General features: G+C 41.4%; 1 protein-coding gene across 1 annotated transcript; it reads right to left on the bottom strand.

Annotated features, from left to right (window-relative positions):
* Positions 1-6760: 6760 nt before the first annotated feature.
* On the bottom strand, positions 6761-9395 carry cited4b (Cbp/p300-interacting transactivator, with Glu/Asp-rich carboxy-terminal domain, 4b). Its single transcript, XM_023964246.2, has 2 exons — positions 9128-9395; positions 6761-8417 (listed from the first exon to the last, which is right to left on the bottom strand). Exon 2 carries the CDS (start codon positions 8410-8412, stop codon positions 7654-7656), a length of 759 nt encoding a protein of 252 aa, XP_023820014.1. The 5' UTR covers positions 8413-8417; positions 9128-9395; the 3' UTR covers positions 6761-7653.
* Positions 9396-13111: the final 3716 nt, after the last annotated feature.

Raw genomic sequence — 13111 nt, 5'->3', positions numbered from 1 at the left:
GTTTTTCCTCTTTTTTTTTGTTTGTTTGAGGGTGTTAGAGGCACTGGAGGCCCTACATTTTGAAAATACTTCTTCCTCTAAATATATTTAAAGATCCTGAAGGTTTAGCTGAACACACGACTCATCTCTTCGTCAGCAACATGGTTCCTCATATGAGTTGTCTGAATAGTTGGGAAAGAGCTGATTTCTAAACCAACTGAAATGTCACCTATTTACCAAGCTAGAAGACATTATTCATCTAAATGGTTCTAAAATGTGTAGCATTCAGTTATGGAACAGTTCTCAAGTCCTTGAATAATGGGCAACACAGTGACTTAAAGGTTTCTTCAGAAGTTACTCTTTTTTTTGTGCAAAACTTTTCTCTTAGAACTTTCAATTATTTTTACTTTATGTTCTTTCATACATAAAATGCCTCGTCTTATAGTGGATTCCGAATGGAGCTTTTATTTTATTTTTATGCATTTATAGTCTAAGTCATGTTTTCTCTATGCATGACACGTGATCCAAAGGGATTCTACTGAGAAATGCATTTCAACATGACAGAGACTGGACTTTGCACAAACAAAACCCCACCAACTGCCAAAAATAAACGCCACGTATTGAGCCAATGGGGAAGTGTGAATTTGTGTGTTTTAAGCAGCCTGTTTGCTCTAGCAAAACAAAAAAAACAACAACACACACATCTTATTTAATCGTTTGGTCAAACTTCACGTGTTTCAAGCTGTTCATAGACCGTGCACGGCAGCACGTGCTCAATAGAATGAAAACAAGATTACGACCTTCCACCAAAATGGATTCAGAAACAGGTTTGTTCATGTAGACGTACACAAAACACACATTTGACACCTCACCTGCTCAAAGACAAAACCACACCCAGACGACACATACTAGCAGCCAACCACACGTCAGCAAGCCAAAAGCCGTGGCATGTCAGCATTTACAAAGATCAAGACCGCACAGGTGTAAATGATACTGCAGGTAAAACAAAACAGTGAAAAGTAAGACTCTATAAACTACATATGCTATATAAACTATAAGCTATAGTGAATTTTGTACTGTTCACAATGTCTGAGCCGCTTGTGTACTTTAACCTGGTGAGAGCACACCTGAAATTCAGTTACTCTGTTGTGTGTGTGAAACTGAAACACTATTACGACGGCGTCGGCATCCATTCCTGTTCAAGCAGCTCATGTTTTAACATCGCAATCTCACACCATGACACTTCCAACACTGTGCTTCATAATGGATTTGTGTTCAAACGGACCTAAAGAAAACAGGAGCTATTTGTAATGTCCTGCAGAAATTGTAGTGATTTATAATTAATTTGATGTTTAATTTTAAAGCATTCCATTGATTATTTGTTTCTTGTGTTTACAGGAAATGACTTGAAATTCAAGATGTTTATCCTTGTCACATGCTTATCATACATTTTAAACAGTTTCATAAAAAGTCACATTTCAAGTGTAAGGGAGCATTCCTTTTTTATGTCTACGTGATATTATTGTTCCTTTTTATTTCTGGCAAATGTTGTTGCTATTGTTGCTGTTGTCGTTGCACAACTGCATTATTGTGGATGTGGGTAAAGAGTCAGGCAAAGCAACTCAGCACAAATGAGAAAAGTTAAACCACACCCTCTGAGTCAAAACAGGAAAGCACACCACATAATGTGGAGAAGAGTGACCAAACCCACTACAGCAAGTGACATGAATGCAGTTCAGTGTCCATGTTGAGCAGATGACGCGCACAATCTGTGCTGTTTGCTACGCCTGGGCACATGTGACCGGCTCAGAGCTCATGGCTTTCCTGTACTTGTTGATGTGCAATAGTGGGCTGTGTGTTGTGCGCAAATCCAATGCTATTTATAGAAATACCAGCTCCTTGTGCCGCATCTTGTGTTTGCGAAGGATGATTTCTTATCAGATTCTAACACTGCAATTTTAACCAACTGCTGGATTTGCAGGGTGTACATGGTGACATGCTCAAATTTGGGAAAATCCTACCCTTTATGTTTACCATTAAAGCTGTGTAAATGCCCTCATTTCTCCATCGGGTACCTTACACATGAGAAATATAGTTTCAGTATGCATGAAAGGAAGTCTTGTGGGCTTGCTGATCTGTCATCTGAGTGAGAAAAAAACAACATTCTCAGGTCTTTACTTTCACAAAGGTTTTTTTTTGCAGAGCAATCATGGCATGATGCTAATTTTTTTGGGCACATTGACGAAACACATGCAAATACAAGGTGTTCAGATTTCCCAGCATGCCTTGAGGCAGGTACGTTTGACTTCATGTGGGTAAAACCCCCTTAAATGTTGTTGTTGTAGTTGGTTTTGCATCAGTCATCACATTTATGCTGCATTATTTTAGTGCCGTGAACCAAATTTCAGTTCCTTCAGTGATCAAGCCGAACACATTTTTTAATTTACAATTCAGATACTGAGTGGTTTGATGTGAGGTACCAGAGTAGGAGGTTGTTCTGGTTGTGAGTGGTCAGTCTTCAAAGGCTTTTATATAACTAGAGTAGGAATAGGACACTAAAAGAAAGTGGCTCACATGGATGCCTGAATACCTGTTTTCCAACCTGAAGTCTGATTCCTTTGTTCCTTTGTGTTGGTGTCTTTTAACACATTCTTTTATCACTTTTCTGACTATTGAGGATATATACATATATATATATAAAAATAGGCTTAAAATTGCATTTCTGATTTTTCTTTATTCAAATCATTACAAATCAGAGCAGACTAAAAAAAAAAGGCTGTTCTAAAAACCCTGTAGTAGTGACATGGGTACTACAATAGGCAGGCCACAAGCTCCTTGCTCCACTCTCCATGATGCATCCTTGTGCAGACAAATAGATCCATCTTCGCCTTTGTTTTTTCCTCATCCTGGCTGCCATCTGGCTCAAAACTGTACGTTTGGATAGCTCCAATATTGCTCGTCATTTTAGTTTTACCGTGAATGTTAGGTTTGGGTTGTGAGGGGCTGTAAGCTGGTGGGAGAGAGTGTAAACAAAGGGATGATGGGAAACGAAGCTTACTCCGCACCAACTCTCTCGCTTACAACTCAGAGGCGACGTTTTGATGAACCGACACAGGTTTTTTAAATGTTGCCTATAAACGGCATAATCATGATTAGAAGACCACTGGGGATGCTTTTAAATTAGATCTAAAGATGATCGGAGTGGGAATTTAAGGTTGAGAAATTATCTGCAAACAACATTCCATGCCAACCCCCTACCTGAAGATTTTGTTGATTATCATAGGTCAAATTATTTAGAAAGAAAGCTATTGGTCACCTGACAAGTTGATTATTTTATACCAATGAATCCAAAAACGTGCTGTAACAGTTTTTAAAAATACAATTAAGGGATAACTCCTGACAATCAGGAAGACTGCTCAGAACTCCACCCCTGCTCATGACCTGCTGCTCAGTCTTTGGTAGCATGTCCTCGCCGCTGTCACCACAAGATTAACATGCAAGCTTAAAGCCGTGTTCACAAAGACATTGTGTACAGAGCATAAACTGTGCTAATGCCGTTCCTCCCTTCAAATCCAGTGAATGTGACTCCTCTGGGCCCAGACCAAATCATTTCCCAGCTGGCGTTTAACAGGTCAAATGCAATTGTGAGAAGCTGCAGGAGACCAACACAACAATGTGAACTTCATTACTACCCACGAAGAGAAAACTTTGCAACAAAAAGTAAGACGACGGCTAAAAGGCATGTTTTTCAATCTTTTTCCAAGCAGAAGAGCTGCAGTTATTCTGTCAGCTCTTAAATAACCTCTATGGTCTGTACTTCTTTAGTTTACCCCACTTGAATCCCAACTTACATGAGCTTTTTTTTTTTTTTTACTGTAATTTGAAGTATACAAGTCATAGAAGTAAGTAAAGAAAAAACAAAGCAGACAGGCTTTACAGCGCGCTGGCAACAGCGTTAACTTTCTGCAAGTGTTGTGGAGAAAATCACACAACCCTTAAATATTTACCACCTTTTATGCTATTGAGACACATTGATGTGTTTGAGGCAGCCCGACTGAAAAGTGTCAGCTGTGTGCAGGAAAATAAATTATTTACACACCCTCCCTTTGACTTCAAAGAGCTGGCAAACCACTCAGATCCAGATTTTTTTTTTTGGGGGGGGGGGGGGGGGGGGGGGGGGGGGTCAAAGGAGGAATTGCTAGTCACTAGGCAACCTTGTGTTACCTGCCCCGACATGCCAGAATCAGCCGCCGTCTACCTCTAGAGGCTGCAGCAGCAGCACACATTTTTAAAGCCTCTGTTTTGAAATTAACCCGCAAAATGTCACCGAGGAGCAGCAAAGCTGTGAAGCTGTGAAGCTCGGCTGGAGGGAAGTTTTAAAGTGGTGTAGGTCTTAATGCGCAGCTAAAGGAGCAGCATCCAGTGAGAAGCCATGTCTCGTGGGGACACAGAGCGACTGTTCGTCTATTAAATCAGGAAGTTCGGCTTGAGCAACATGCTCATTGTACGAACCGTGCCCTGTGGGGGCTGCTGTTTGTTTACCCCCTGCTAGCACAAGACACGCGCACACGCTGATGAGGCCAACACAAAGGATGCAAGAAAAAGAAAAAAGAATCCTGACTACCTTGGTAAAGAAGCAAGCTGAGACATGTTTCTTTCAAATCAAACGCATGTATACACCAATTTCTTATGTTTTCTTGTGTCTGAGAAACTGTTGTGTTTACTGTTGTGAAATGACAGTTACTTAGTTTAGTCATGCCGTTTTGAAATGATTTTACGGCCTCTCTACTCTTGACTTTCCTTTCGCTGCTCATTTACGATTCTAATGCATCTACAGAAACCTGAAACAAAAAAGTTGAAACAGTATAAACCTCTCTACGCTGATATCGAGACATCCCCTACAAGCCCTTTTGATGGTGCTGTGAGCAAACTCTGTGTATGTGAATGTGAAGGCCTGCTCATGCGTGACAACAGCAAATGACCACCAATCCGTCAAAAGAGCCTGGGCCAGAGATTAGCACGAGCTCAGGCTTGGCACCAGCTGGACAAGAGCCTGGAAGGAGAAAAGTAGATAGTACTTGAGGCAAAAAAAAATAAAAATAAAAAGCGGTTGATCTAGGACTGCATGGTGGATTGCTTCGTACACCCTACTTGTCTTGTTTTTTAAAGCTTCAACAGAATCCTATGAGTGCTGTGGGAAAGCCCGTGTAGAAACCCCCAAGATGTAAATGAAAAAAAAAAATCCCTCAAGTGAATTTCTCAGAACGGACTTGAGAAATCCATATTGTTTTTCTACGACTGACTCTCCTTTGCTTCCTCTGTGAGAATGTGGCTTTTGGTGTCTGACATGTGCGGAGAAACCGGCACAGGAAGCGTTGTGCTGAGCGGTTGCTTTGGGTGGGCAAAAAAAAATGAGAAAGCAAGAAAAAAAAAACCAAGTAACTGTAAACATCTCTTGAGTGTCCCACCCTGCTTAGCGTGTGTCTAGACTGGACTCGTACAGTCATAACAGGGGATTGGGAGAGCAAACAAGGCTGTTTGGCGTAGTTAACCATTAGTGTATGGAGTAACAGTCTCAAAGCAAAACCTCGACATTTAATTGGGGTAAAACAAGGAGCTCACAGAGCAGCGTACAATTACAAGATATACGAGGAGACAGAGTTGATTGTGCGCCAGAATGCTGAACGTGCCACACACCAGAAGATCATCTCACCAGATTGGCACAGAGCAAAGGACCTGCAACCGTCACAAGGCACGGTGCCAAGGCCGTTGGCCTACTTATGAGCCATTCTCTTGTCAGCGTCAAGCCAAGAAAAGCAAACACACAAATACATCCCCTTAAACTAGCGCTTGGTATGCGATAGGAAACGTTTGAGCAAATGTGTTTCAGTTTGGATCATCAATGATCATGCGACTGCACTTCAGCGCATCAGCCATCAGCACAAGTGGACAACGGAGCCAAGGGAGCTGCTTTAAGAGGCAGGCTGGCTGAAAAAGTGAGCAATCAGCTAACACTATTTTTACCACACTGCGCTCATTGCCTCCACCCTTTTTTACACATGATGCTGCTAAAGATGCCCGTGTTGACAATATGGAGATGACATTCCCCACATGACCTCAATCAAGCATTTTCACAGCCTGGAGGCACAAAACAATTTAACAAACTCAGCCACCGCTGAGGAACTCTTCATCCTCGTTTCATAAACAAAAGCAGTTCTAATAGAGAGGTCCTTTTTCTGTTGGTAAAACTATTTTAGATCAGATATTATGAGTCAGTAACACTTTGTAGACCATTTACAGTGCTGCAAAAGCGAATATTGGTAAAATGTTGTTTTTTTTCCTAGCCTAAGCTGTAAATATTTGGATTACATTAGTCCTTCTTATCTCCTTTCATGTCAAACGAATGTCATTTGCTCAGCTAATATTTGACAAACTGTAAATCTAATTTGCATATCACATCCTGACGCGTCAGATCTGATATAAGCTGACGAGTAATGCACCGTTTCTGCAAACCAGCAGAGAACGGTAATTAACACCTTTATGTCAATCCCTCTCTCAGCAGAGGCACAAAGCTTTCAGAGTGGAAAGGTTGACTGCCAGCAGAACTGAATGAGATCTCAAAAAGGGTAAAAAAAAAAAATCATAAATATTGCAGCTGGTTAAACATCACTCCACGCTTACAAAGAGAACCGAAGTTTCCTTTCACCTGCAGATTAGGCACAAGCCGGCTCTTCGCCGCCTGAGGGAAAAGCTATGCAATGAATGGAAAAGCAGGTCACACTTCTATCCAAGCTCTTCTTTTTTATTGATCCTCAATCCTCCCCCCCCACCCCTTCACAATGACCCCCTTCCTCCCCTCCAATCTTGACCACAAACAAATGGCACAACATAAACAACCAATAAATAAAAAATCTGCATGATTAAGGCAGTTCTACATCTCCATTAGAACACAACAGTGCGGAAATGTCCGAGTTATACAACTTCATACAGTAAAGCAGTAGATCTTTTTTTTTTTTTTGAGAAGAAACACATCTAAAAAAGGCAACACTTTAGGAAAAAGTGAACCATTTTTGTTTGGATGACTTTGTGATAAAAAATAAAAACTAAAAGAAAACAAGGCTAGTTCAGATAGGACTGTTATTTGAGCTCATTTCAATACTAACCCAAACAGAATTGGGGGGGGGGGGGGGGGCTTGTTAGCAGAGAACTTGTATATATACGATTTCTCCCCAAAGCTACTCTCAGAAAAGATAACAAAACCACTTAGATCCCAAAACACATGAGGTGGCTCTTCCTTATATCAGTTTTCTTGGATAGGAATAAATAAATACACCTTTTGACTGTAAAACTGTCCAGACTTAGAGGCTACATAGTGTCATAGAATTATTCAGCGTAGCTTTTAACAGTTTCAGCATTTCTTTATTACATTCGTTTCCAGGAACTATGAGAAAAGGAACTTGGCCACAAAAAGACGCAGGAGACTCGAGCATTTTGTGCGTTCACTCTGGAGATCCGGAGTTCTTCTCTGTGCACTCTGCTCTCCAACTTTCACTCCGTTGTACAGGTCCCTGCTCTCGACGTAAAAGCCAAAAAGAGATCATCTCTTCCTCCATCCTGGATTTGTGACCCTCTTCTTCTTGGTTTGTCCCCCCATTTTACAAAATAAAAGTCCTTTTAGCAACTGACTGTGCTGGGTTGCTGTTTGCTGACAAAGTCTGAGATAAAGTCAAACTCGTTCTGGCCCAGGAAGAGTTCTGGCAGCTCCTGGACCCTGTCCAAGCCCAGCTCCATGACCAGTGACGTCAGGACATCTTCGTCAATCATGTCTGCATCCATGCCGTTCAAGGCCAGAGCTGGACCGGCCATGTGCTGCATGCTGGCTAGCTGAGCCTGGCTCATGCGATACTGGGTTGTTTGTCCCATGTGGTTCACGCTCATAGGAGCCAGTGGATGTCCATGATACTGCGTGTTGAGTTTCTGCAACTGCATGCTAGCCATGAGTTGCTGAGATGTTAGCCCCCCATTCATGAACTGCTGCTGCTGCTGCTGTTGCTGCTGGGGGTGCTGGGCTTGCTGCTGGTGCTGCTGTGGATGAATGTGATGCTGCTGCTGTTGAGGGTGGTGCTGTTGCTGAGGCTGCCCGTTGTACATCATGTTGTTGGAGGTCATCTGATGGTGTCCCATCTGAGCTCCGTTCAGCTGTCCATTCATGGGCCCGCCCACCATTCCTTGCCGCTGCCTCATGGCATTCTCCATGTTGGCCTGAGCGCCTCCATAGTGCATCATCTGCCCATTGGGCATCGCCCGCATGCCCTGCTGGTTGGCGTGCTGCTGGTGACCTGCCTGCAGGCTGCCATTCATGCCCATCCTATAACCGTGGAGACTGGCGCCTGCTGAGCTGTGATTCATGGGCATCATCAGATGATCTGCCATGCCTCCTGTGTGTCCAGAAGAAACACAATTAGGTCAATGTCCAACTTCTGCAGAAAAAACATATTTACCAGGGTGAGCTGTCTTCTTTAGTAAACTTCAATAAAATAAAATATAGAAAGTTTGAAACGTTGTTTTCTCTCTTCGTGCTGCTGAAATCGTCTTTGGAACCAAACATCTGCAGGGTTGTGATACCTCCTGGCGAACACTAGAAACCCTCGCCAGTGTGTTGAGTCTTCCTGAACCCTCCCCTCATTGTGCCAGAGCATGAACGCCCAGCGTGAGATTACAGGTTCCATGCATGCATTGTTTGTGTACATTTTGACGCGTAAATTTACGCACGGCGAGAAATGACCAACCACCCCCTCTCCCCTCCCAAATAAATAAATAAAAATTAAACATCCGCCAGCATCCTGGAAATGTACCCGCGGCGGTTCCCTGACAGCTGAGGCAGAAATATCCAACATTTTCCGCTGCAACAAAGAACACTGACATCATGCAACATCAACCCCGCAGCTGAATTCCAACAATTGAATCCACACTCCCGATTTTACTTATTAAATAAACGGGATCGTTTGGATTCGGTGGTGTCCCCGCAGGACGATGAGTGGGATTTTTTTAAAGCAAGGTTCCGCAAACAATGGAGCAGCAGCAGGAGCCCCTGAGACCACCGCGGAGCAATACGTCTCCAAAAAAAAAGGCAACCAAAATCACTCACCCGTGTCGTTTTTACAAAGTTACGCGACTTTGCTTCACCTCGCGCTTTCTCCACACAAACGTCCTCCACGGAGGGGTGAAGCTCCTCTGAATTAGGGTTTATATTCCACGGGGGTCTGCTTCATGCTCAGGCGGGGACGGTGCGCACTACGACCGCCGCGTCAGATCTTGAAACGACTGCCTATTTTCTGGGTCAACTCAGGGATTATGTACATCTAAAAAGCTCTGAGGAAGGCAGTCAGGGAGGGGTGGAGCTTCGGCCCTGCCTCTCCTTTGTTCCTATTGGCCCTACTTAATACAATTGTGCATGGGCGTAAAGGAAAAGGGGCCGTTGGAGGGTTGGAGCGCAAAGTTAATTTTAATTACTTGTTTCAAAATAGAACATTTGAAACGTATCCAAATATGTCAGCATGACTAATACATTTTTTTCTCATGGAGTAGACATTTTGCCAGATTGTCTGAATACACTCATGTTCTCATTGCACATGCATTACAAGGTTATTACCTTGGAATTTGCACTTGCAAAGTCGCTGTGATACCTGTCTGCAAATGCAGCCCACCAGTCTGCAGTCCTCTGTGATTCCTTGTAAGCAACGCAGTGGAATGTGGCCTCTCCAGCTGCAAGTGCAGCTCCTGCTGTGCATGTGTGCTTATTCACCTTATTTACTTGTGGAACCGTGCATGTATCTCCATGCGTGTGTGTGTGTGTGTGTGTGTGTACATCTGTGTGCACCCACTGTTCACTCTTGTCTAGATTGGCCACTTCAGGACAATGACTTCTTACCCATTAATGAATGCATCCACTTTGGGGGAGCAAGCTGATCTATTGTCAGAGTACCAGGCAGTTGTGATTGTGAGACATTGTCCAAAAGCAAATGTTTAAAAGTCACTCCCTGTTGAGAAAACTTTTGAAAAAAGAAAAAAAAAACTGAGCTAGTCAGTCAGCGCAAACAAAACCCAGAATCAACAGAAGTTTGTGCTGGGATCAGCAATCTTTTTGTAGAACCAAGAGAGTGCACGACTGCACAAGCTCGAGGTAATATAACAGTGAAGCACTTTAGAATGCATTAAAACAGCCTTTATTTTCATCCCAGGGCCAATCTTCCTAATGGCGTGCCTTGCATCTGGAGCTCACCAATCAAATCCCAGCATCTGCTTAAAATACAGAGATATTTGCATAAAACCCCAATCAGCCATGATTATGGCTGAAAATATAGAATATAATTATGCTTCCATTCCAGCTTGTGTTTTTTTTTTATTAGGTAAAATGTCTGTTAGTCTGTCCTTTTAAAACTCTTTCTTTTTTAGATTTATTCTCATGTCTGGCTGTGCTCACTGCTATAGGGGAAAGTCGTCGCAAACCTTCTTTAGGCTTTTATTGATTTTCATCCTTACTTTAGTGTGTGCATGTGGGGCTGCATGTCAGCAAGAAAGAACACACAAGAGTTCATGTGACTGTGTGTGTAGGTGCAATAGGCTTTAAGTATTTAAAGCTAATCTGCACCACACTGTAAAGCATGCATTATGCTCTTCTGGGTTTGCAGGAGCAAAAGACTTCAGACCTGTAAGATATTAACTCACCCAGACAAAACAAAGCAAGGAAATATGCAGAATGTAGTTGTCAGTTTAGGCAGTCGAGAAACTGATTGTTTGGCTAGCAATGCTGGATTTCCTTTTTAGCATAAAATAAATATTAGTAAATAATTGGGAAAGAGGAGTTCTTTTCTACCGTCATCCCTAAAACTCTATAACCATGGAGTCCAAGTCGAGAAGTTTATGTTTGTTTTTTTGAAAGCACTTTTTTTTAGAACAAACTTCAATGGTGCAAAAAGTTAACAAAATTCCACATTATTAAACGTCTTTTTTATTTCTTCTTAGGTAAGGCGATTAGGTAATTTAACGTAAAAGTGCACATGTAACTTTGGAGCCACCTTTTTTTTAAATTAATTTTTGTTTTTTCTTCCTAAAGTCCCTCTCTGATCATCCGTCTATCCGTCTGTACGGTTTTGAGCCAGATGCCAACTAAGACGAGGAAAACAAAGACGTACGTGGATTGATTTGTCTGCCAGGGGATTTATCAGAATGGAGCGGAGCAGGGGGCTTGTGGCCTGCCCAGTGTATTATCATACTGTATTTTTTGTCTGCTCCTGTTTTACAATAGTTTGAATAAAGAAATACTAAGATAAGCAATTTTAGGCTTAATTATTTTATGTCCTCCATCGTCAGCAAAATGCTTGCAACTTTATAAATAATCTTAATGTTTGGTTTTTTGTAAATTACACTTTCAAACTATTAAATAAAAGAGTGACTTTAGTCCTGTCAGGAGTTTTTGTTGTGGTTTTTGTAATCCAGATTGAGAAAGATGTAAGAATATTATTGCACTCAATTGAATTTCTAAAGAGTAGCTCTGACAGCTAATGATATGTGCATTTATCCATTTTTTCACACATATATGGAGGTCAAATCTGACCAGAGGAATGCAGACTCAGATTGAGTTGAAATGTGGTTTGATGTGTAAAACATCAGTTATGATTACATTTCCTGTAGATGTCCCAATTTGCATGTCAATCTACCATGACTTGTGAACAAGCCTCATAGATGTTAAATTTCCTCCAGATAACACAGCACCTGATTCCCTAAACGAAGAAGAAAGTCCACCATTTTTGACTGAATAGTATGACCTCAGACTTGAAGGAGCCAATTCTCATTCCAACTGGTTCAAACTTGTAGCAAACATCCAAGGTGCCTTCTGGAAATTTTCACTCGACGAAGGGACCATTAACGGAGAGACGGAATTTTGTGCTGATGTACCGTAAAAAACATTTCTTACCCCCACCTCATTCCCTTTTCTATCCATAAAAATGCTTAGAACTATTAATGGACAATGTCCGATGAATTGTGTATTATCAGTTATTAGCGGAGAATGCAGAAGCCAACACCATCCCCTTCTTATTGTCGAACACTCCAGAAAGAAATATGTATTCAATCATCTTTTATTAAATTTCTCTGTTTATTTTTGGTTCTTTTTTTTCTACACAAAGCATGCTACTTGATATGTTGGACAGCACTTTGTCAGAGATAAAGTTCACCTCTTACCACTTCTTTTTTGTGTGCCAAAAACAAATCGAAATTTTGAAGAGAAATCACCCATTTGGGGTCTGGAATATAAAAGTTTGTTTCAAAGAAAAATTTTTTAAAGTTTAAACAGTTCAGCTGTTCTTTATGTCTTATTTTCTCCTTTTAGATCCTTGTCCCCCTTTCTCCTCTCCTTCAAAATGACCAAATTAACCAAATAGGTAAAAGTAAACTATAAAATCACTGGTCTTTTCTACCGTCTTGCTGTTGTAATAAACCGTGGAATAAGGTATGGCAACCTATGTTTTTTATTTTTATTATTTGTGAAGAAAATGTTAATAACACAAACTTGCGTTTAGGCTAGCACACAGATATAGAACATTTGGGTTATGTGTCCGAAACTTCTTTTTTAGGTGTGGTATAACTTATTTTAATCCACATCCAGCTGCTAATCATAATGGAGTATTTACCCGGACCATGGTATTTTGGTCATTGATTAAGTGCAGCCCTCAACTGAGTCCTGGCTCCAGATGTTTCTGTTTTACTTCTGATAATGTGAGCTAAATTTCTGATCTGGTTGCAAAGACCCTTATAGAGGTACCAACACCATGTGATGAATATCCCATTGGACACAGGACTTCTCCAAGTCTTCAAAAATACTTTAACAAACTCATCAAGACAGTAAAGATCTGGTTGAATTTTTTTATCAATGTTTTAGTTAGTTGCTTGTTTTTTGTTTTTACTTTTTGGCAGGTGTATTACACTTTTGTTAAAACCATTTTCACAAATCAGTCTGTAATTGTAATCTTAGTTTATATTAGTCAACCTCCCATGAGGCAGTGATACGGTCAGGTGGAGGACTCCTCCAACCACTCACCTATTCTCAGCCAACTCTACCAGAGTGGTAAGG

The sequence above is a fragment of the Oryzias latipes genome, chromosome 16, assembly GCF_053564925.1.
Source record: "Oryzias latipes strain Hd-rR chromosome 16, Olatipes_Hd-rR_3.1".
Classification (NCBI taxonomy): domain Eukaryota; kingdom Metazoa; phylum Chordata; class Actinopteri; order Beloniformes; family Adrianichthyidae; genus Oryzias; species Oryzias latipes.
This window is presented reverse-complemented; position numbering and strand designations above follow the sequence as displayed.

What these genes read in the sequence shown, in the direction of transcription:
- cited4b (XM_023964246.2), bottom strand. Translation starts at nt 8,412, where the DNA reads ATGGCAGATCATCTGATGATGCCCATGAATCACAGCTCAGCAGGCGCC.